At 49.4% G+C, this 24,387-nt stretch overlaps 1 protein-coding gene across 1 annotated transcript; it reads left to right on the forward strand.

Moving 5' to 3' along the window:
* The first annotated feature begins 1,102 nt into the window (after positions 1-1,102).
* Positions 1,103-16,301, forward strand: Slc1a5 (solute carrier family 1 member 5). Its single transcript, XM_041654365.1, has 10 exons — positions 1,103-2,286; positions 5,515-5,557; positions 6,212-6,253; positions 6,629-6,676; positions 6,769-6,816; positions 8,341-8,501; positions 11,820-12,053; positions 13,610-13,804; positions 13,890-14,024; positions 15,058-16,301. Exons 1-10 carry the CDS (start codon positions 1,724-1,726, stop codon positions 15,290-15,292), a joined length of 1,704 nt encoding a protein of 567 aa, XP_041510299.1. The 5' UTR covers positions 1,103-1,723; the 3' UTR covers positions 15,293-16,301.
* Positions 16,302-24,387: the final 8,086 nt, after the last annotated feature.

Genomic DNA, 24,387 nt, shown 5'->3' on the forward strand with positions numbered 1-24,387 from the left:
GCAAAAGATCGTTTCTCCTGGCTAGGGAGATGATTTTCTACTAAAGCACCACCACCCCTTGGCCCTTCCTTCTTTCTTTCATTTGTTTTTTGAGACTGGGTTTTTCTGTGTAGCCCTTGCTGTTCTGAAACTCATTGTGTAGTCTAGGCTGGACTCAAACTCAGAGATCTGCTTGCCTCTGCCTTCTGAGTGCTGGAACTAAAGGAGTACGCCACCACCTGGTTTATCCTCCTGAAATCCTTTGTTTTGTTTTGTTTTTTCGAGACAAGCTTTCTCTATAAAACAGACCTGGCTATCCTGGAACTGGCTCTGTAGACAAGGCTGACCTTGAACTCACAGAGATTTGCCTGCCTCTGCCTCCCTGATTGCTGGGATTAAAGGAGTGTGACACTCGGCCCTTTTTTATTCAGTACTTTTTTTTAAAAAAAAATTATTTACTTATTATGTATACAATATTCAGTTTGTGTGTATGCCTGCAGGCCAGAAGAGGGCACCAGACCCCATTACAGATGGTTGTGAGCCACCATGTGGTTGCTGGGAATTGAACTCAGGACCTTTGGAAGAGCAGGCAGTGCTCTTAACCGCTGAGCCATCTCTCCAGCCCCTCTAAAGTACTTTTTAAATGGAGAGGAGTGTCCAGGCCCGTAATCCCAGGATTTGAGAGGTTGAGGCAAGAACACTTCAAGGTCAGCCTGGGCAACGTGAAAGCCTGTCTGAAAAATAAAACAAAACCAAAAACTGCAAAAAAGAAAACTAACCTTTCAATGTCTAGGTACCTGCCATTTCAAGAGGTCCGACTGTTTTATCCACTACAGTCCACAGATAAGAGTTCTTTAGCAGGAGATGCATGTGAGTGGGTGTGGGTTGGTATAATTTCCCAACGACCCGCCCCTTCTGAACGCCTTCGCATCCTCTCTGGCCACGCCCCCTCTCCTGCCCCACCCCTTCTAGGCATTGTTATTCAGCCTTGATTGGGTGACCAGCCCCTCTTTGATCTTGGTCCAGTCCCTCGCTTACCACCTGGCGCCGAACGCTCCATAACCAATCAGCGCTCGAGGACTGGCCTCCGCCTTCTCAAGCCCCGCCCTCCGTCTTTAATCCTAATCGCTTCCGTCCAGCAGCCTCAGAGCCACGCGGCGCGGCCTGGGAGGTGTTTTCTACGCTTTTTGGCGCCACTTTCCACATCCTCCGGCCGCTGCCTATTTGCATTTGAGAATTTGATTTCCTCTCCAGGACCCGTGACCCTCAGTCTACTCCTCCTAGGACTCCAGTACGCACCGCAGGGACCGAGAACCAGGCGCCCTAGCCGTGGGATCCCGGATCTCGGTCTACCGGAGTCAGGCATCCGGATCTCCGCCACCTGGACTGAGTTTCTTTAAGACCTCGGCCACTTGGGCGGCCTCAAGCCTTTCCCGGAGTCGAAGATCCCCACGTCCTGGTCTGAAGAGTTGCCTCTCCTCCCCGCCACCACACCAAAAGAAAAAAAAAGAAAAAAGAAAACCAACCCAGACACTCTTAGCTCCCAGTTTTCGGGGATCCGACATCACCAGGAAAAGTAAAGGCGTCTCGGCGCACAGCCCAGAGAGATTAGGATACGCCAGCCTCCGAGAGCCTGTGGACACACAACTTCAAGGACCCCTGCAAAGTTCCAGCCTCGACTCTCCGTCCCGAAAACATTGCTCCTAGTCTCTAGGCGCGTAAGGAACCCCAGTTGCGGCTCAGCATGGCGGTGGATCCCCCCAAGGCCGACCCCAAAGGGGTCATGGCGGTGGATCCCACCGCGAACGGTGCGGTGCTGGGCTCCAGAGAGGACCAAGGTGCGAAAGCAGGTGGTTGCTGCGGTTCCTGGGACCAGGTGCGCCGCTGCCTTCGCGCCAACCTGCTGGTGTTGCTCACGGTGGCGGCGGTGGTGGCCGGCGTGGTGATAGGGCTGGGGGTCTTGGCGGCCGGCGGTGCTGAAGCGCTGGGCCCGGCGCGCTTGACCGCCTTCGCCTTCCCTGGAGAACTGCTGCTGCGTCTGCTGAAGATGATCATCCTGCCGCTCGTGGTGTGCAGCCTGATCGGAGGTGCGGCCAGCCTGGACCCTAGCGCGCTCGGCCGTGTGGGCGCCTGGGCGCTGCTCTTTTTCCTGGTTACCACACTGCTCGCGTCTGGGCTCGGCGTGGCCTTGGCTTTGGTGCTGAAGCCGGGCGCCTCCTTTACAGCTATCAACGGCTCAGTCGGAGACACCGGTGTCCACAGTGGACCCACCAAGGAGGTGCTGGATTCCTTCTTGGATCTCGTGAGGTGTGTTCCCGCAGGGGATTGGGGTGGGAAGGGCCCGGTGCTAGTGACAACGGTGGTACGAGGGAGGAAGGACTCTTTTCTGAGTCTCTGTTGCTCAGGATGACCCTGAACTCACGGCAGTCTTCCTGCTCTGCCCTCTCGAGTGCAGGGATCACGCGTGCGTGCCACCACTAATGGTGGGACTTTAGATTCCTCCAGAGTGGGACACGCCTTCTAGGATCTAGGAAAACCCAAGGTAATGTTAACAGGACCCTTTACGGAAGTTACCTAAATTTGGGGGCAGGTCTAGACTTGGAGGACTTTTAGAGGAAGAAAAAAGAGTAACCCTTCCTAGTTTTGTTGTTTTTGGAGACAGGTTACAGGGTCTCGCACATCCAAACACGGCCTCGTACATCCAAACATTGCCTTGAACTCCTAATCTTCTGTCTCCACCTCCCAAGTGACTGGGATAACAGGGCTTCATTTTGCTTACTGAAACAAAGTCTGCTACGTAGCTCAGGCTGCTCTCCCAGCAGTCCTGCCTCAGCCTCCTTCCTCGCCTTGCACGGTGAGGGGTGGTGTCTAGAGAGATACAAGGTCTAAGGAAAAGAGCCAGAGCCAAGCCCCCTCCTAAAGAATGAAGGTCTGCTGCTCCACTAAAGAACAACTGTGCAGACTATTGGGAGGGGGCGTTTGGGTGGTGAAGGGCGTAGAGATGGGGCTCCTGGACAAAGATTTGGACCCAAGGTATGAGACCTTTGTACTTCTCTGTCAGGACGTCCAATGTGGGTGTCAGGGGCTTCCTGATTTCCAGATAAGTGTCCTCCCACGTCACCCAGACACAGCTTGCTCACTCTAACCCCTGGCAGCCAGCCAGCCTTCCGCTGCGGCCTTTCTGCCTTTACCATCTCACTTCCTCCTGCACGCTCCTTCAGTGCCTCCCCCAACGTGGGGAGTGATTCTTATCCCTCCAGGGTCCTCCCCACTTCGGAGGACTCTAGATTCCGGGTCCACGTGGCCTCCTCATGAGGCCCTCTGATTCAGTGTCTTCAGATTGGGGACTTCCTGGAAGGAAAAGCTGAGGGGCGGGGGGAAAAAGTGAGTCAGAAAACAGAGCATCCTCTATTTCTGGGTCAGAGTAGGGAGTAGGGGCTGAGATGGAGGACTGGGCTCTGCTTGTCCATATTTCGTGTGCCTCCTGGCTGGTGGAGATTAGCTGGTTCCTGGGCCCTGCCCTGGTGGCGAGCAGGCACACCCACCTTCAGGCTGTTTGTTATGAACGGAGCCTTTCCCTCCCTCCCAAGCTCAAAGCAGCTGGACGCTTGGCTGGCTGGTCACCCTCAGTCTTAGCCAAGAACACCTCACGACCAGCTGGCATACAGGTAAACAGGGGCACACAGAAGCACACATACAGGGGACTAGGCACTCCACATTTTTATTATTATTTTATGTGTATGAATGGCCTGCCGGTGTGTGTGCTGTGCACCACATGAGCGTGGTTACTGGATTCCCTGGGACTGTAGTTACAGGTGGTGGTGAGCTGCCACGTGCCGCTTTGTTGTTTCTCTTCTGCGTGGCCCTGGCTGTCCTGGAACTCACTCTGTAGACCAGGTGGCCTCAAACTCAGAGATCTGCCTGCCTCTGTCTCTGGAGTGCTGGGATTAAAAACTGTGCACCATCACTTACAGCCCAGTTTGGAGCCACTTTCCATGATGTCACTAGCCACGTAAAAGCTTTAAGCCCATGTTCTAAAGGGCAGGTCAAGCCAGACGTGGTGACCCACGCCTCTTAAGACCCAACACTGGTGAGGTGGAGGCAAGAGAACCAGGAGTTATAGGCCGCCCTGGGCTATGATAGATTCTCTCTCACCATCCCCACCAAAAAAGGGACAAACAAGAATCCCACCTATCACTTCCTTGGGCATGTTTCTTGCCTTTCTGTGCCTCAATATTTCCCTTTTTTTTTGTTGTTGTTGTTTGTTTGTTTTTGTTTTTGGTGTGTGTGTGTTTATGGGTTTTGAGAAGGGGTCACCCTGTGTAGCCTTCTCTCAGCAGCAATCCCCATGCCTGCACAACACACCTGCCGTCCCCTTCAGTTCAAAAGGAGTTGGTGATGTAAAACAGTAGCTGTGCCGCCGGGCATATGGCAAACACCCGCCACACACAAGTGGCCATGCAAGGACAGATGCATATTCATGACCGGAACAACCATCCCTTGTCACCAGATCTTAACCTCTCACTGCCACGACTCCGACCCACCAGCCTGCCCCCTAGGGATTGCCCGGTCCTCAGCCCTCCAGGAAGTAGCTGATGCAAGACTCCCGTCTGGTTAAATGATTTTAGGGGGTGGAGCTGAGGCCTGGTGTTACCCTGCCTTTGCCTGCCTCTCTCTCAAAAGCCCAGGTTTTGTTTTTTTGTTTTTTAATTTTATTTCTAAGCCACAATCCCTTGGTTCTGAAACACCAGCTTCCTGGGGCCAGAAGAGGCTAGTTGAGACTCCCACATCCTGGTGGTTGGTTGGTGGTGCTGGACTCAGTTATCCCTTCAGCTATCCCTTCAGCTGCTCTAGGCTGAACTATCACAGGTCTGAGTCAGTCTGGGCTTACACGATTTAAGGCCAGTTTGGATAACTAAGCAAGACTCTGTCTCAAAAAATAAAATGAAGGCTGAGAATGTAGTTCAGTGGTAGGGAATTCAAAGGTCCTTGGTTTCCATCTCTATTAAAAGGATGTGGGGAGTGTGTGACTCAGGGGCTCAGGGTACTTTTGTTGCCAAGCCTGATGACCTGGGTTTGATCTCTGAGACCCACACAACAGATGGAGAAAACTGACGCCTGTGCACATAAGAGCAGGGGGGCACACGTGCGCCTCCCCCCAGTAAATAAATGTTTATGGCCTGGCAAGGTGGCCCACACCTTTTATCCCAGTGCAATGGCAGAGGGAAGTGGATCTCTGTGAGTTCAAGGCCAGCCATGGTTACACGGTAAGATATTATCTAGAAAAAAAAAATTGTACACAGGGTGGGGGTGTGTGTTAGAAAGAATCTTTATTGTAATCCTAGTACTTTGGAGGTAGATACAGGAGAATCAGAAGTTTAAGGTCACCTTCAGGTGCATATTAAGTTTGAGGCCAGCCAGGGCTACATGGACACTTCCTTAAACAATCAAGACCAAGAGATTCCTGTCCCTCTCCTGCCTGCCCCCTCCCCACCCTCCCACGACAGTACCTAACAACAACGTCTATTTCTACAGGAATATTTTCCCCTCCAATCTGGTGTCTGCTGCATTCCGCTCAGTGAGTCCTCTGGGGTGTACTAAGGGACTGGGAATGGGGGGGAGAAAAGGAAAACGGGGCTTTGGGGTTGCCACCGAGACTCACCCAATGAGATGGGGGCGGTTTGCTGGCTAGACAGCAGGTAGAACAGAAAGCAGACAGGAAGGGCTTGCTGTGGGCGCCTGAGAACCTGGGTTTGATTCCCGGAACACAGTTGTCCTCTGCCCTCCAAACACACTGGGTTGGGGGGCAATGGGGAACATGCACATGTTGGGTACACACACACACACACACACACACACTAAATTAAATTTTAAAAAGAAAGAAGTGGGAATGTGGGAGAGGCTTGGTGGAGGCTGTAATACTAGCTCCGGGAGGCTGAGGTAAGGGAGAGGATAGAGAGTTCAGACTACACAAGGAGACAATGTCTTAATAAATGAAACTGGGCAGGACAGCCCTTACCAATAATCCCAGTACTTGGGAAGTGGGTGGGGAGGAGTCAGGAGCTCAGGGTTATCCTTGGGAGTTAGGGATCAGCCTGGATCACAAGATACCCTGTCTTTGAAAAGAGGAACAAGGGATGCTTGCACCCAGTTTGTGGCTTTGTTCCCAGGATGGTGTGTAGCAGCTTTGGTGACAATTGACAGTGTTTTTTTTTTCCCGCCCCATCTGCAGTATGCTACCTCGTACGTAACCACTAACACATCTGCAATCCAGGTGAGCCGAAGGGTCGGGGTCCTATAGAGCCTTGCCACGGGTCCAGGGTAGCTTTTCAGTTTTGCCACCCTCCTTGCCCTCTGTCTTGTGAATCTGCATTCCTTGAGACTGGGGTGTGGTTCCTTCGGTAGATTGTCTGCCTGGTATGTGTGAGCGAAGCCCCGGGTTTCATTCGCCAGCCCTGCATAAGCCATGGTGGCACACACCTGAGTCATCCTTGGCTGCATAGGGAGTTCTAGGCCAGCATGGGCTACAAGAGAGTCTCTCAAAAGAGGGGCTGGTGGAGCAGCTATTGGGCATTGCTGTTCCCAGTATGGTACCTGGGAGCCATACTGACACTTGACCTGGCACTAATTCTTCCAACTTTGTCTACAGCAAGATGCCCCCTGTATACAAAGCAAGATCTACGAAGCCATGGTCCAGGTGAGCAGGGAAAGTCATTGCTGTCCCCAGCACGGGACTGGGGAGCCATGCTGACCCTTACATGGCACTGATCTTTCCATCCCTGTCTACAGCAAGCCGTACCCTGTACAAAAAGAGAGATCAACGCAACCATGATCCAGGTGAGCGGGGCAAGGACTGAGGAGGCCACACCACAGGCCCATTGTATTGTGTCTTTCCATTCTGCCTCCCACACTTTGCTGCTTTGAGGTCCCCCGCTCCAAAAAAAAGCATAGTGTGAAATTTGATTTAAAGTCTGCTTTCCTTGGAGCTGGGGATATAGCTCAGTGGGTGGAGCGTTTGTTTAGTGTGAATGTGACCAGTCCTGGGTTTGGTCCCTAGCGCCATGTAAACCAGGAGTGGTGGTGCCTACCTGTGATTCCACATTAGGGATGTGGGGGCAGGAGGGTCAAAAGTTCAGGGTTATCTCTTTTATACATATGGAATTCAGAGGCCAGCTTGGATTATAAGAGACCCTATGAAATTCCGTAGTCCTATATCTACTGAGGTTGTTCCCCGATTGCTAGGCAGTCCCCCAGCAGAGCCCCACCCCCAGCTCCTCACTCTTCCCCTACCTGATCCCATCCTCCCTTCCACCTGTCCACAGTGCCAATCTTACCCTCTCCATCACCCAGAATCCCCAGTGCTCATGTCCCCCTTCCCTCTAGAACGTTGACTTTCTCCGCCTCCTCAGCTTCATCTTGAAACTTCGTCTGCCTAGTTCATTTCCTGTTGGCCAGAGTGGGTAGATTTCTTCTTGTTTTCTGAGTGCTCAATTTACACTCATTTCTAGGTCCTTTCCAGAACCTTTTATTGCTTTTAAAAATTGTGCGTGTGTGTATGTGTGAGGGGGCACATGCCAGGGTGCTCATGTGGAGGTCAGAGGACAACTTGTGGGAGTTGGTTCTTCCTTCCACCATGTAGCTTCTTCCTGGAGTCAGGTCTGGTGCACTGAGCTATTGGGATATCCCCATTTTATTTTAAAGACTGATTGGTGTGTGTTTTCAAGCACAGAGGTTCACAGAAGGAGTTGATCCCTTGGGACTGGAGTTAGTGGTGTTTGCAAGACATCTGCCTTATGATCTGATTACTGGGATCTAAATTCCATCCCAGCCCCATCTACTCCTGGCTGGCACCTCCTCTCAGTTCCAGTCTTGCTTGAGTACCCTTTTAATTTGCTTTCTATTGTGAGAAACATCGTGACCAAAAGCAACGTGGGAAGGAAAGGGTTTGTTTTCCCTTAGCTCTATACAGTCCATCATGAGGGGACTCAGGGCAGGACCTGGAGGCGGAACGGAAGCAGGGACCGAGGAGAAATGCTGCTTACTGACTTGCTCCCATGGCTTGCTCAGCCTACTTTCTTATGAAATCCAGAATCACATGCCCAGGGGTGGCAGCACCTACCATTGAGCTGGTCCCTCCCACATCAATTATTAATCAAGAAAATGCTGTACAGATTGGCCTACAGGCCAGTCTGATAGAGGCTTTGTCTCAACTGGGGTTCCCAGATGAGTCCAGCTTGTGTAAAGCTGATAAAAAATAACTAGGGCTGGTTAGTTCCAGCCCCACCCCCTCTGGGTGATCTTGGCAGGGCCTAGGACAAGTGGCTGTGTAGATTGTTAATGCTCTCTGTTCCTTTCCCACAGCTGGGATGTGAGGTAGAGAGCATGAACATCTTGGGCCTGGTGGTGTTCGCTATCATCTTTGGTGTGGCCCTGAGGAAGCTGGGGCCTGATGGTGAACTGCTCATTCGTGTCTTCAACTCCTTCAATGATGCCACCATGGTCCTGGTCTCCTGGATTATGTGGTAGGTGGTGGGCACAAGGGGTGAACATGTCTGTTGTATGATCTGGGGAGCCTCCCAATGTGCCTCAGTTTATCCATCTATAAAATGGTGACCATCCTGTATTTCATGACTGCTAGGATTGATACATTTGCCTTCTTGATCTTACTAAAAGGTGATAGAAGAGAGCCAAACTCATATACCATAGCCTCCCATGTAATAACATGGCTCCTTTTGAATTAAGTCTCTGAAAGAGTGCCTGCCTTACCCTGTTGCCATAGAGTGTAGGTGAATCATAGAAACATAGGAAAAGAGGTTGATTGGGGGCCATGGTCTCGCTCAGCTTGTCTACAGCTGCCAAGAGCACCTGCATCCCATCCCCTGTGCCGGGCTCCTAACTAGTGAGCACCCACTGATGGGAGGGCTGCACTTTGGTTTTCGTTAAATGACTTCAGGAAATGAAAGCAAAAACCACACGCAGATGCCTCTGGTTTCCCGCCTAGTCCATCTGGTCTCACATTGACTCTGCCCACCTGGCCTGGATCTAAAGATCAGAAATTGAGAGAAAAGACAAGATGGCTACTTAAAAAAAAAAAATCAACAGGCTGAAGAGACGGCTCAGAGGTTAAGAGCATTGCCTGCTCTTCCAAAGGTCCTGAGTTCAATTCCCAGCAACCACATGGTGGCTCACAACCATCTGTAATGGGGTCTGGTGCCCTCTTCTGACCTGCAGGCATACATACAGACAGAATATTGTATACATAATAAATAAATAAATATTTAAAAATAAAAAAGCAGATATTTAAAAAAAAAAACGAACAAACAGAAAAACTACCTAGACACACTCTGGAGGCAGAGACAGGTTGATCTCTGAGTTTGAGGCCAGCCTGGTCTACAAAGCAAGTTCCAGGACAGCCAGGACTGTTATACAGAGAAACCCTGTCTCCAAAAACTAAAACAAAACTAAACCCATAAAACAGACGTTTTCTGGGACTGGGGAGAGTGCTCAGTGGTGAAGGGCTGGCAGCTCTTCCAGAAGATGGGGTTCAAGCAACCAGAATCCACAGGGTGGCTTGTGAACATCTCTGACTCTAATTCCAGGGGATCCTTTGTCCCCCTCTGGCCTGCATGGTCACTATATCCATGTGGTGCTCAGACATACATACAAGCGAAACCTCCTTACACATAAAAATGAATCTTTAAGAAAAGTAACTTTCCTGTGGCTGGAGAGATGGCTTAGGGATTAAGAACACTCATTGCTCTTCCAGAGGACCCAAGTTTGATTTCCAGCACGCACTTGGTGGCTCACAACCATTTGTAACTCCACCTCCAGGGGATCAGACCCCCTCTAATGGTATTTTAGGGTACCAGCTATGTGCATGATGAATGGAATACCTTCAGGTAAAACACTCATACACATAATATAAAAAAAGAAAAATTTTAGCCAGGCATGGTGGTACATGCCTTTAATCTCAGTACTCAGAAGGCAGAGGCAAGCAAATGGATCTTTGTGGGTTTAAGGCCAGCCTGTTCTACATAGCCAGTACCAGAGCAGACAAGCAAACCAGAGAGACAATATCTTAAAAAGCAAAACAAGCTGGGCAGAGGTGCTGCACACTTTTAATTCCAGCACTTGACTGAGCTACACCCCCAGCCCTTCGCTGGGGAGGGGGTTCTGGGCTCTACTGCTGAGCCAAGTCCACAATCCTAGTATGTATTGATCAGTAAGATGACTGCGCTGGAGTAGCGAAGAGATGATGTGGGTGAGGACAGCTTCTAAGATAGCTTGGTTTCCTGCGCTGCTGCTGCTGCCCGTTCCCGGCTGTGTGCTCTATCTTGTTAGAACTTCCCTGTGCCCCGGTTTTTTCTCTGTAGACAGTGGGGCCTGTGACAGCTGCTTCAGAGGTCACCAAAGAGTCAATACATGCACTGTTCTTAGGACAGTGGCTGGTCTGTCCCATGCTCAGAGTAAACAATGGCAAATATTTATTTAAGCATTTGCGCTTATAAAATTTCTGGGCAAGTCTGAGTGGCTAGGACTTGGCCAACTGGCCCTCCATAGTTGCACAGGTGACTGGGGACTGGTGTCTTTCTTTGTGTAATGGAAAAAGCACTGAGAAAACAGTCAACCTTGGCAGCGAGGCAGGAGGGTATTGGGAAGCCTAGCCAGCAGCAGGTGTACCTTGGGGTCTTTGCTGTAGGAGACGGGGATGGTTGTTGAACCAGAAGTGTGTGTACAAATACGTTCCAGCAAGTGTCTCACTTCATCCTGTAGCAATTCTGTAAGTTAGTAGTATTACCTTGTCTGCTTGGTGTTTGTTTTATTTTGTGGTGAAGACTAAAAACAGGACTTTGAGCTATCACTGAGCCACACCCCAGCCCCTCACTGGGGAATTCTAGGCAGGGGCTCTACCACTGAGCCACACCCCAGCCCCTCACTGGGGGATTCTAGGCAGGGGCTCTACCACTGAGCCACACCCCAGCCCCTCACTGGGGGATTCTAGGCAGGGGCTCTACCACTGAGCCACACCTGTCAGCCCTCTTTAATTTTTGAGATAGGGTTTTGTGTCCTTGAACTTTTTTTTTTTTTTTTAAGAATTTTATGTGTGTGTCTGTTTGGCCTGCATATATATCTGTGCACCATGTGAATTTGGATCCTGTGGAAGTCAGAAGAGAACACCAGATCCCTTGGAACTGGAATTCTAGACCGTTATGAGCCACCATGTGGGTTCTGGAAACCGAACCTGAATCCTGTGGAAAAGCAGCCAGTGTTCTTAACTGCTGAGCCATCTTCTCCAACCCCTGGCCTTGTTGTTTTGATTCTTATAACTTAATTAATACCTAAGTGGGATGACAGCTTTGTAGTCCGTTTTATACGCATGTTCAGTGTTAGCTCTACTAGCTGTGACTGACATACTTGTAATAGGAACTCCCTAGCGGGCTGTCAGTCAGCCAGGATCAAAAGCTCGGGGCATGTGGCAAATGACACAGACCTGGGGGTTAGCGTCACCCAGTCAGGCCCTTTTCTTTTCTGTTCTTTGAATGTGTTTCTGGCAACAGCTGCTTTAACAAGCAAACCCAGAAAGAAAATGACTCAGAGTGCTGAGTACTTCATTCATTGTCAGGTCTACGTCCAAGGTCGCTGCTCTGGGAGGTGTGGGAGCACACCCTGGCTTTTATCTCACAGCCATGCTACCTTCAAAGGGAAAAGGCACGTCTATAGGTAGCTGGGTCTCCCCAGGCCAGACGTGGGCTACTCCAGACTTCAGCTGAAGTGCTGAGCACAGGACTTGGCTGTGAGTCCTGTGATCGGCAGCCGTAACCTGTCTCTGTGATGATCAGGTACGCCCCTGTGGGCATCTTGTTCCTGGTGGCCAGCAAGATTGTGGAGATGAAAGACGTCCGCCAACTCTTCATCCGCCTCGGCAAATACATCCTGTGTTGCCTCCTGGGCCATGCCATCCACGGGCTCCTGGTTCTGCCCCTCATCTACTTCATCTTCACCCGCAAGAACCCCTATCGGTTTCTGTGGGGCATCATGACTCCTTTGGCCACAGCTTTTGGGACCTCTTCTAGGTGAGGCCTGTTACCAGTTGTAACCGAGGGACCTGGGAGTGGTATCAGTGTTGGACCTGTGAAGTACTGTGATTGGGGTCATCTGTGTTTTATGTGTATCAGCATTTTACCTGCATGTGTGTCTGCAGTGGGTACGGTGCCTGCAGAAGCAAGAAGAGGGTGTTTGATTCCCCTGGGACTGTACTTACAGCCCTAAGCTGCCTTGTGGATGTTGACAAATGAACCCCGGTCTTCTAGAAGAGCAGCCAATGTTCTTAACTGCTGTACCACCTCTCCGGACCCCTTCATCAGCTATTTGGGGTCCTGGATTCCACTGCCCTTGAAAGAAATGAGAGAACTCCTTAGACTTTTTTCTCGTTTTTTCTTCTGTCTCTTGTGCCATATGTGTGGGTGTGTGTAATCAGAGAACATCTGCTTTGATTTTCCCTTGTGCTCAAGCTAGCTGGCCTTCAAGTTGCTGGGATCCCCACCTCCCGTAGGGGTGCTACACAGACATTTGTACTGTGTGATTTGTTGTTGTTGTTGTTTTACATAGAAATGGGGAATTGAACTCTGATCTTTATGTCTGTACAACTACAGCCATTTCCTTAGCAGCCCCCCCGCCTTTTTGAAACAAAAAACCAAAACAACAAAGACATTTATTCTCATGTGTATTTGTACATCTGTGGAGATCTGAGGACAACTTGAAGGAATGGGTCCTTTTTCCTACACTAGGCGTTGAACTCAGGAGTGTCATGCTTAGCAGCAAAAACCTTTACTCTTAGTCAGCACCCCTTTCTCTTTTTGTGGTGCTTTGAATTGAAACCGCGACCTTGAGCATGCCAGGGATCAGCCTTCCCCAGAGAGCCACACCCATGACCCCTAACTGGAGGAATCTAGCCACGTGCTTAACCACTGACCTACATTCCAGCCCTCTTTATTTTTATGAGACAAGGTCTCACTACGTTAGCCCAGGCTGCTTTCGAACTTGGAATCCATGCTAGGTGTGGCGGTGGTTTAATCCCACCACCTGGGAGTCAGTGGCAGGTCCATCTCTATTTGAAGCCAGCCTGGCTGGTCTACAAAGCAAGTTCCAGGCCAGCTGCAGCTGCACAGTGAGAGACCCTGTCTCAGAGAGAGGGAGGAAAAAAAAAAAAAACCCCACAGACACACAAAGAAACTTGGTCCTCAGCCTCCCAGGTGCTGAGGTTACAAACCTGTGTCACTACATGCAGCTTCTTGTGGGTGTTTGTGGCCTTCCGCACACAGGCAGAAAGACAAGACAGGTCTAGAGGGTGCATGCGAGACCTTAGTCCTCCCATGCATAGCATGCTATACTCCAAGTACTGTTCAGGATCCCTCTGTTTCGTAGGACGCTGGGTGCCAGCTTTGGGAAGAGAAGGGCATTGGAGAGCTAGAAGATCCTTCGGATGGTGGAGGAAAGGGAGTTTGGGCAGGTGGTCAGGGTCTTCCGATGATGTGGGGCTGAATTGTAGTGACAGCGTCAGCTTGGGAGTGGGCCTAGCCCTTGTGGTCCGGCAGTGCTCCTCCAGGCTCACCCTGATACCCCCCATCAGCTCTGCCACATTGCCTCTGATGATGAAGTGTGTAGAGGAGAAGAACGGCGTGGCCAAACACATCAGCCGGTTCATCCTGCCCATCGGCGCCACGGTCAACATGGACGGGGCGGCCCTGTTCCAATGTGTGGCCGCGGTGTTCATTGCTCAGCTGAATGGCGTGTCCCTTGACTTCGTGAAGATCATCACCATCTTGTGAGTGCAGCAGAGCTGTGACGGGAACCCCGCCCCCCTCCTTCCCATCCCGGCTGCAGCTCTCTCACTTCTCTTCCCTCCCCAGGGTCACAGCTACAGCATCCAGTGTGGGGGCGGCAGGCATCCCTGCAGGGGGTGTCCTCACACTCGCCATCATCTTAGAAGCTGTCAGTCTCCCTGTGAAGGACATCTCCTTGATCTTGGCCGTGGACTGGCTAGTGTGAGTGGGGCCTTGGGAGTTTGCGGGGTGGGGCTGGGGGTATCCTGGGAAAGAGGATAAGGACTTCTGAGCACAGGAAGAAAGACATGAGGCAGGTCTAGAGGGAGCATGTGGGGGCCCTAATCCTTATGTTCTTGTGGTGGTGCACACCTTTAATCCCAGTACTCGGGAGGCAGAGGCAGGTGGATCTCTGAGTTCAAGTCCAGCCTGTTCTAAAGGGAGTTTCAGGATGGCCAAGGCTGCAAAGAGAAACCTTGTCTCAAAAAAACAAAACAAAAATAATGATAATAATTTATGTATTATTGTGTGTACATGATAGGGGATGAGATATGTTTCATGATATGGTTGGTTTTGCTCCGTTCACTTTTTGTATGGATTTTGGAGCTCAGTCTCAAGCTTCCATCTTACAACAAGCACTTTTACCTGCTGAACCATCTTGCATCATCCTCTGCGTCAGACTTCAGGGTACTAGAAATACATGTGTGAGCCACTGTGCTTGGCCAACCTTTGAGGTTTCATAAGGAACCCCAGAAAAGCAATGAGCCATCGTACTTTGCAATCGTGACTCCTAGGACAGGCGGACATGCAGCTTGAGCTCAGTCTGTCATAACCTTGTGATCTTAATCCTCGTGTGTCTCAATTTCCCCATCTGTACAATGGGAAGAGAGTGAGGTACGCGCTGCACAAGTCTGAGGCCCTGAATTTGCATCCCTAACACCCATGTACACCCTGGGCCTGACAGAGACAGAGTTCATCGGCCAGCTAATCTGCCCGACTGATCGTGTTCAAAAAATAAGGATGTCAGGTGTGGTGGTGCCTGCCTTTAAATTCCAGCACTCAGGAGGCAGAGGGAGGGAGGAGAATCTCTGCATTTGAAGCCAGCCTGGTCTACATAGTGAGTTCCGGGACAGCTATGTAGAGAGACCCTGTTTCACAGAACAGCTTTCCTAGTGGAAGAAGACAGGCCGCCTGGGCCCTGGCCTCCTGCCTCCTCTCCCTTCCCTCTCACTTTGTCATTGCTTGTGCCCTTTAGGGACAGGTCCTGTACCATCCTCAATGTGGAAGGTGACGCGTTTGGGGCAGGCCTGCTTCAAAGTTATGTGGATTGTACCAAGACGCCAAGCTCTGAGCCTGAATTGATCCAGGTGAAGAATGAAATGCCTCTGAATCCACTGCCCCTCACCACAGAGGAGGGGAACCCCCTTCTCAAACAGTACCGGGGACCCGCTGGGGACGCCGCCTCCTGTGAAAAGGAGTCTGTCATGTGAATTTCAGGACTTCATATGCTTTGGTGGCATCGCATTGGAAGTGGGGATAATGAGGGCTGGAGAAACAGGCTGGTGTGGACTCTGATGGACTGTTTACACAGTCCGTGAGCTCTAGGGGTCCCTCCTCCTTCCTGCAGTGGGTATTGGGAGCCTCCTTGCTGGGGTGTATGTGCTTTATATGAACGTGCCCACAGATCTGCCCCCCATCCTGGTTCCTTTGCCACCCATGTCACCCATCCGGCCTACCTGTCTACCGCATAGAGTTCTCTGTCCTTTGAAGACAAATGCATTGTGATGTAGTGGCCGAAGGTGTGTGTGTGTGTGTGTGGTGTGTGCATGTGCGTGAGTTCTCTGACCTTCCCAAGTCTCTCCATGACAACAAGCACTTTCCCGCAAGTCCTGAGGGAAAGCCAAAGATAAATATTGTCACTCCAGAGCACATTTTTTTAGCAATAAAATGGTGTCAAGTGTATGGGATGAGGTGTTCTAAGAATCTGACTAGTACCAGGTGTGCTGCACTCATCTGCAGTCTCAGCATTTGGGAAGCAGGTTCCAGGTTCTTACCTGGGAAAGGACACAGGAAGAAGAATCAGGAGCTAAAGGCCAGCCTGGACTATGACACTGCCTCAAGAAAATAAATTTTTAGCTAGACATAGTGACACACTATGAATCCTAGCAACTCACATCTGTCTGTCACCCCAGTTCCAGGGAATTGGATCCCTCACGGGACATATATGCAGGAAAAACACCAATGCATAAATTTATTTTAAAAGTATATTTTGACTAAACACACTGAGCATTTCAATGCCAAAGACAAGTTTAGGCTTCACTGAACTCCAGCGATCATGTAGCCGGGGAGATGGTTTAGAGGGTGTAGGAACCTGTTGCAAAGACAGGAACCTGAGTTTCCTCCCTAGGACCCACCAGGCGAAAGGACAGAACACATTCCTGCAAGCCACACATCATCCCAATGTGTATACACAAATACTATGTAAAATACCTATCAAAGGGGGCTTAAGAGAACTGGTTCCGTCTCCAGCACCCACATGGCAGCTCACAACTGTAAGGGGTAGAAAGGCTCAACCATCCATACCTCCCTAGGGGATCAGATGTCCTCTTCTGACCTCCATGGGTACCAAGCGCTCCTGTGGTGCACATGCAATCATGAAGGCGAGGCATTCTTTATATACACTGCCTTATGTATAAACGTGTAACTGGGGCTGGAGAGATGGCTGCTGCTCTTCCAGAGGGCCTAGATTCCATGCATAGCTACACAGGATGGTTCCTAACCGTCTGTCACTCCAGTCCCAGACAATGTGAGCTTGGTCCCTGGATCCCAGTGAAGGCGGGAGAGAACCAGCTTCACAAAGTTCTCTTCTGATCTCCACACAGCTATAGTTTTTTTTTTTTTTTTTTTTTTTGGTTTTTCGAGACAGGGTTTCTCTGTAGCTTTGGAGCCTGTCCTGGAACTCCCTTTGTAGACCAGGCTGGCCTCGAACTCACAGAGATTCGCCTGCCTCTGCCTCCCGAGTGCTGGGATTACAGGCACGTGCCACCACCGCCCGGCTAATAGTATTTTTTTTTAACATTTTGCTTTTTTTTTAAAATATTTATTTATTATGTATACAATATTCTGTCTGTGTGTGTATGCCTGCAGGCCAGATGGTTATGAGCCACCATGTGGTTGCTGGGAATTGAACTCAGGACCTTTGGAAGAGCATGCAATGCTCTTAACCTCTGAGCCATCTCTCCAGCCCCTAATAGTATTTTTTTTTAAATATTCTTGAGACAAGGTCTCACTGTGTACGCCTGACTGACTTTGAGCTCAGAGATCCACATGCCTTTCTCCTGAATGATGGAATTAAAGGCAAGCACCACTATACTTAAAATTTTGTTGTTTAAAATCACCATTGATCCTGGCTTGCTGACAGTGGTACTACAGCCTCTTGCGTAAAATGAATAATGTATTACCTTTGGGAAAATGAGTGAGCCTGTGCTTATAAAAATCAGTGCATTTTCTCTCTGTGTTCTACTTACAAATCTTGTACAGGGCCTGGGTGTGTGGCCCAGTGGTAGAGCCCCTGCCTAGAATCCCCCAGTGAGGGGCTGGGGTGTGGCTCAGTGGTAGACCCCTGCCCAGAAACCCCCAGTGAGGGGCTGGGGTCATGGATCAGTGGTAGAGCCCCTGCCTAGAATCCCCCAGTGAGGGGCTGGGGTCATGGATCAGTGGTAGAGCCCCTGCCTAGAAACCCCCAGTGAGGGGCTGGGGTGTGGCTCAGTGGTAGAGCCCCTGCCTAGAAACCCCCAGTGAGGGGCTGGGGTGTGGCTCAGTGGTAGACCCCTGCCCAGAATCCCCCAGTGAGGGGCTGGGGTGTGGCTCAGTGGTAGAGCCCCTGCCTAGAATCCCCCAGTGAGGGCTGGGGTGTGGCTCAGTGGTAGACCCCTGCCCAGAATCCCCCAGTGAGGGCTGGGGTGTGGCTCAGTGGTAGAGCCATTCTAATATGCAAAGGTTGTTGGCTTCATCCCCAGCATTGGGGATGTGATCATGTACAATTTTTGGAAAGTTCATATACCCCTGTGACTTCCTGCTACTCTCACTATCCAAATATTTCCCATAGAATAATTGGCTCTTTCTTTTTAGAATTCTTCTTTTCCTTCCTTCCTTCCTTCCTTCCTTCCTTCCTTCCTTCCGTCTTCCTCTCTCTCTCTCTCTTTTGAGACAGGGTCTCTCTACGTAGCCCTGGCTGGTCTTGAACTAGCAGAGATCCTCCTGTTTTTGCTTCCTGGATACTGGGATAAAGGTGTTGCCACCAAGCCTGGTTTAGGATTGTTTTTTCTTTTTAAACAGGTTTTGCCTGCATATATATCTGTGTGCCGTGTGTGTGTGTGTGTGTGTGTGTGTGTGGTGTCTGTAGAGGCCAAAAGAAGGTAACAAATCCCCTAGAACTGGAGTCATTGTGAGCCACCATGTGGGTGCTGAGAATTGAATCCCAATCATCTGGAATAGCAGCCAGTGCCCTTAAATGCTGGGCCATCTGTAAAGTCCTAGGTCATTCTTGGTTTTTCAAGACAGGGTTTCTCTGTGTAGCTTTCAAGCCTGTCCTAGAACTCACTCTGTAGACCAGGCTGGCCTCGAACTCACAGAGATCTGCCTGTTTCTGCTTCCCGAGTACTGGGATTAAAGGTGTGCACCACCACTGCCTGGCCTTGTTTTAGGATTTTTGAGGTAGGGTTTCCTATGTATCCCAGGCAGACCTCAAACAAAGCAATCCTTCTGCCTTAGCATCCCCTAGTGGTGGAATTAATGGTACTGACCAGTCACCTGACTTTGATTGGCTCTTTTATTCTTTCTCTTGAAAACCCCAAATCTGCTATGTCACTTAGAGTCTTGCTGTGTTTCGGGGATACTCACCTTTTTAACCCATGCTGGCCTGAAGCTCTGGATCCTATGGCCTCAGCCTTGAGTGCCTGGATTACAGGTGTGTGCCATATGCCCAGCTGTGCTGCTGTTAAGGCTGTGTGTGTGCAGGCTGTGAGCTCTGCTGCAGTCTGGCACCTGTCTCAATGGGGTCCTGATCTTGAGTCTAGCGTGTTAGACACAGCTGCTGTCCTTCCTGTTGTAGGTCACTGTTGATTTATTCCATTTCCCTGGATCTTCTGCCAACCTGGGTCTTAGGATGGAGGAATCTTTGTGTGTGTATATGTGTGCTTTTTCAAGACAGGGTTTCTCTGTGGTACAGCTCTGGCTATCCTGGAACACACTTTGTAGACCAGGCTGGCCTCAAACTCAGAGATCCGCCTGCCTCTGCCTCCCAACCACCGCCCAGCTAAGATGGAGGAGTCTTGAGTCTCTTCAGCATGATTTTGGTTGTTACTCCCCACGGTTCATTATGGTTCATACCTGATTCCATGCCCCATCCTGTGGTATACACAAACATTACTAATGAGTTTGATGTTGGGTCCTTATGAACCTGGGCTTTTTAAATGCTCTCTGTTATGTCCTACCCCTTACTGTGTTGTAATGAAAGCGTAAGAGCATTTTAACAGAGGTGGGTGTATGCGCCTGTAATCCCAGCACGTGGGAGGCAGAAGGATCCCCAGTATACGGGTACCCAGGGCTACAAAGCGAGAGCTACTGAAATAAATGCTAGCACTTGGAAGACTGAGCCAGGAGGATTGCTGTGAGTTTGAGGACAGCCTTGGCTATAGAGTTAGACTCTGTCTCAAAACAAAATGAAAATACAAAAACCAAAAGCCATGGGAAAGGGGGTGTGTGACTGGAGAGATGGCTCAGTGATTAAGAACACTGCTGCTCTTGTATAGGACTCGGGTTTGGTTCCCAGCACCCACAGTGCAGCTCACAGACACCAGTGAATCCAGTTCCAAGAGAGCTGCCTCTATTCTGGCCTCCATAGGCACCACACTCACATACAGTGCACATACATACACATAAGCAAAACACCCACACACATAAAATCTTAATAAGGCCAAAATAACCTAGGGCCAGTGAAATGGCTGAGTGGGTTCCAGCACTTACTGCCAAGACCGATAATCTGAGTTCAGTCCCCAGGATCCACAGAATGAAGGAGAGAACCAACTCCTGCATACTGTCCTCTGACCACAACCTACCCCTCAGCTCACTCAGGAGAGAGAGAGAGAATACACACATGGCAGTACATGCCTATAATTCCTACTGGAGGGGGGAGGAATGCTAGGCCTCACATAGTGAGTTCTAGGCCAGCCTATGCTACATCAGACCTTGCCTCAGAAGAGGGGCAGACCTACATAGGTGGGGGAGGTAGCTCAGATGGTAGACCACTTGCTTAGCACGCATGTGATCATGGGTCCATTCCCAAGACTCAGTTCTGTGATACGGTTGGACAGTAACTTTACATCAGTGGTTTCAAACTGTTCTAGCACAGGAGGGGCGAAAGGGAGATAGGTTCTGGCAATGTAACCCAGGTTGGTTTTGAGCTTCCCATCCTCTTGCCTCAGCCTCCTAAGTGCTAGGATTACAGATATCCACTACCATGCTTGGCTCATGAGTTTCCTTCCTTCTTCCTTTTATTTACCCCCTGGACAACGTCCCATTTAACCCAAGCTTGTAGCTGAGACTGACCTTGAATTTCTGATCCTCCTGTCTCTACCTTCTGAGTGCTAGTGTTACAGTCATGTGACCACTGTACCCAGTTTGATGCAGCACTGGGGACCAAACCCAGGGCAGTGCGTATTCTAGGCAACCTTCCTCCAACTGAGCTGCAGCCTCGGGCCTTCATATCTCATACTCAGGCTACCACACACCACATTCTCCTGCTCTCAAAAGAACTCCACACCCGATTCCTGTCACCTCCCACACTGGCAGCTTCCCTGGTCCACCGACCCCTCACCTATCTGAAATAAGACAGGTGGCTTTTGAGACTCCCAACCTCAGGGCTCTCCCGGTTGAACTGTTCCCCATATGTCCACAAGAGGGCATCAGTTCCCACTTCTGGGAGCTCCCATTCCCAGCTCAGAGGTGTTCTACAGACAGGTGCTCCTCATAGTCCAGGAGACCTTACAGCATCCCCCTTCAGTAACTTCTGTAGCCTATCTAGTCCACCCATCCACCACACTCACTCCAGTCACACCGGTCGGTCTCTCTCTTTGTTCCGTTTGGTTTTGGAGACAAGGTCTCACTCCATAGTCCTGGCTAGCCTGGAACTCCAGGTCCTAGCCTTCCTCCAGCTTTTGTTAGTTCTTAATTTTTTTTTTTCTTCTGAGACAGGGTTTCTCTGTAGCTTTGGACCCTGTCCTGGAACTAGCTCTTCTAGACCAGGCTGGCCTCAAACTCACAGAGATCCGCCTGCCTCTGCCTCCCAAGTGCTGGGAGTGCACATCACTACCGCCCGGCTTTCTTTAATTTTTTTTTTCAGAAGCCAGTCGGTGGTGATGCAAGCCTTTAATGCCAGCACTCAGGAGACAGAGGCAGGGAAGCAGTAAGATCTCTGTGAGTTTGAGGCCAGCCTGGGCTACAAAGTGAGTTGCAGGAACAGCTAAGGCTACACAGAGAAACTCTGTCTCGAAAAACAAAAAACAAAACAAAACAACTATATATATATATGTATATATATATATGATGTGTATGTATATGTGGGCATGTGCATGCAGATACGTGTGTAATGTATGTGTGAGTATGTCAATTTTATCCCCCACTATGTGTGGTCTGGGGGTCGAACTCAGGCTTCGTGGCAAGCACTCTGACCCAGTCTTGCCTAAACTAGTTATTTCTTGCTCATACCAGGCTGCCTCTTGCTCCAGAGCCCTTTCTCTGGCTGTTCCTTCCCCTAGACACCTTTGACCCAAATCCCTACTTGGATCTTTCTTCAGCTCTTTTGAATCTTTTCTCAAATGTCACCTCAGCAAGGTCTTCTCTCAGGAAATTTAATCCAGTCCCCACCCCAGTTCTGTGCATCACTTACCCACCCATCACCTTCTCTAGTTACTTAGTTTTTGTTTTAATTTTTATACTTAATTATTGATATCTGCGCATGTGGCATGCATGCAGAGGTCAAAGGACAAATCCAATTTCTCTCCTTCAGGTCCTGTTTTGGTTTGGCTTTTGAGACAGGGTCTTGCTTTGTCACATAGCTGAGAACTCAACATATAGTCCAGGCTGGCCTGGATTTTTTTTTTTAATTTTTTTCCCACGAGACAAATAAGGCAAGAAAAGTCAATATTCAGCAAGTAGATAAAAACAATGAAACACGACAGACTCACAGACAACACGGCTGCCCACACAGAACCTCTCTCCAAATGTTCAGAAACAATCCAGTAGAATCAAGAAACAAAGCCCAGGCAGTTCCACAAGCTATAACACAAATATACAAAAATCCATTTCATTAATATACATGGCAAAAACACATGGACCAATAAAAATAATCCACAATAGCATAAAATGCAAACTCATACAAATAAATATGTATTATTTGCATGTGGAAAATCTACAAAATGGATAAAGAAAATTTAAAAGATATGAAAAAGGCTTGGAAACATTTTCAAATTTCAGTTTCTCAATATTTCTGAGATATTAGTTCTAGCCAAATTGGCCAACTGATTCAATGCAATCCCTGTCAAAATCCCGTCAGATATATCTTTGAAGAAACTGGGACGCTGATTGTGAAATTTATATAGAAAAGTAAAAGGCATCTGCTAACTTGTATGATTATGATAAAGAAGAAAGTTAATGAGGGCTTATATTACATGACTTCATGATTCTTTCAGATTAACTAGGCTAGCAGTAGAGGTCGGCAGACTTGAGAGGTCATTATCAGGGATGCTTAGTTTCCACAGAGCTTGACAGTTGAACAATTGCCTGTGTTGCTTTTTAAAATGTAGCCTTGCTCATAAGACTTCAGGGCCTCTCTGTTCTTCAGGAAAAAGTGCAGACTCTTCATTGTGGCTTTTGAGGTCCTCATCTCTGCACATAATCATCCTACCACATCCGTCATCACCTGTGCCTCCTCCAATCTCCCTCCATCATCCTGCGTAGCCCACTCTGCCTGCTACCCAGGGTCCAGTCTCCAGCTGATGGCCTGCAATTTTCTATATAGCTGGGGTTGCCCTTGAGTTCCTGCTGCTTCTGCCTCTACCTCCTTAGTGCTGGGGGTTGAACCTAAGGCCTTTTGCATGCTAAGCAAACCCACTGCCGCTCTACTGCTGACTATAGTCCCAGCAAAGGCTAGTCATTTTTAATGTGTAAAATGTGTGCTCCCCACACCCTGCCCCACCCGTTCTTGATACCCCAGGAGGTTGATACTGGTACCCACTAAATTAGTAGATCCAGATGTGTTGAAAAATGTTCTGGCAGGCCTTGGCCAAGTGTCTAATGAAAGCTACTTCCCTCGTTTTACATGGGTGTTGTATTTCCTGGAATATCCAGAGGTAGTTAGAGCCTCACAGAGGCCTTGTATTTACAATGGTGACTTCATGTGGAGCTTAGGTCAACAGTATTTCTGCCTGCAAGGAAGGCTAACATTTAATTGGTCTGATCTGAATGTACAGATTACTAAAATGTAGAAATAATTCCTCTTCTGGCTGGTAATTAACTGGTAAGTAGTAAACTTACATATTCTTTATTAATTTCCTGGGGGAGGAATGAATGTTTCTTCACCATGTGGGAGCCAGGGGTCCACTCAGGCTCTCAGGCTTGGCCGCAAGTTTTTACCTGCTGCATCTTCTAGCTGCCATCATCATCATCGTCATCATTTTATTGTGTGACCTCAGGATATCCCTCAACAGTTTCTTTACCCAGCCAAGTGTGGTGGCACACTCCCAGTACTCCCAGTACAGAGGTAGGCAGCTCTCTGAGTTCGAGGCCAGCCTGGTCTACAGAGTGAGTTCCAGGACAGCCAGGGCTACACAGAGAAACCCTGTCTCTTTTTTTTTTTGATTTTCGAGACAGGGTTTCTCTGAAGCTTTTTTGGTTCCTGTCCTGGAACTAGCTCTTCTAGACCAGGCTGGTCTCGAACTCACAGAGATACGCCTGCCTCTGCCTCCCGAGTGCTAGGATTAAAGGTATGCGCCACCACCGCCTGGCATTTTACATTCTTTTTTTTTTGTTTGTTTGTTTGAAAAACCCTGTCTCAATAACAAACAAATAACAACAACAAAACAAAAACAAACCAGCTCCACGACCCGAGCACTGTGGGGAGAAAGGGTTTATTTCGTCTGATAACTCTCAGGTCACAGAAACAAAGAGACCGAGGAGCATTGCTTGCTGGCTTGTTCAGCCTTCCTTCCTTCCTTCCTTCCTTCCTTCATCTTTATTTGTTTGTTTGTCTTTTGAGACAAGGTTTCTCTGTGTAGCCCTGGCTGTTCTGGAACTCACTCTGTAGACCAGGCTGGGCTCAGACTCAGAGATCCTCCTGCCTCTGCCTCTGGAGTGCTGAAACTAAAGGAGTGTACTGCTGTGCCTGGCCCAATAGTTTTGTTTTGTTTTTGTTTGTTTGTTTTGAGATAGGATTTCTCTGTGTAGCTTTGGAGCCTGTCCTGGAACTAGCTCTGTAGACTAGGCTGGCCTTGAATTTACTAAGCCTCCCTAATCCCAAGTGCTAGGA

This window comes from Microtus oregoni, unplaced genomic scaffold (assembly GCF_018167655.1).
Source record: "Microtus oregoni isolate MIOR12 unplaced genomic scaffold, Mior012 000006F_ref0000085, whole genome shotgun sequence".
In the NCBI taxonomy this organism is placed as follows: domain Eukaryota; kingdom Metazoa; phylum Chordata; class Mammalia; order Rodentia; family Cricetidae; genus Microtus; species Microtus oregoni.

What these genes read in the sequence shown, in the direction of transcription:
- Slc1a5 (XM_041654365.1), top strand. Translation starts at nt 1,724, where the DNA reads ATGGCGGTGGATCCCCCCAAGGCCGACCCCAAAGGGGTCATGGCGGTG. An exon ending in TCCTTCTTGGATCTCGTGAG is followed by an intron (nt 2,287 to 5,514) that starts GTGTGTTCCCGC and finishes CTATTTCTACAG; the next exon opens with GAATATTTTCCCCTCCAATC. An exon ending in CTGGTCTCCTGGATTATGTG is followed by an intron (nt 8,502 to 11,819) that starts GTAGGTGGTGGG and finishes TGTGATGATCAG; the next exon opens with GTACGCCCCTGTGGGCATCT.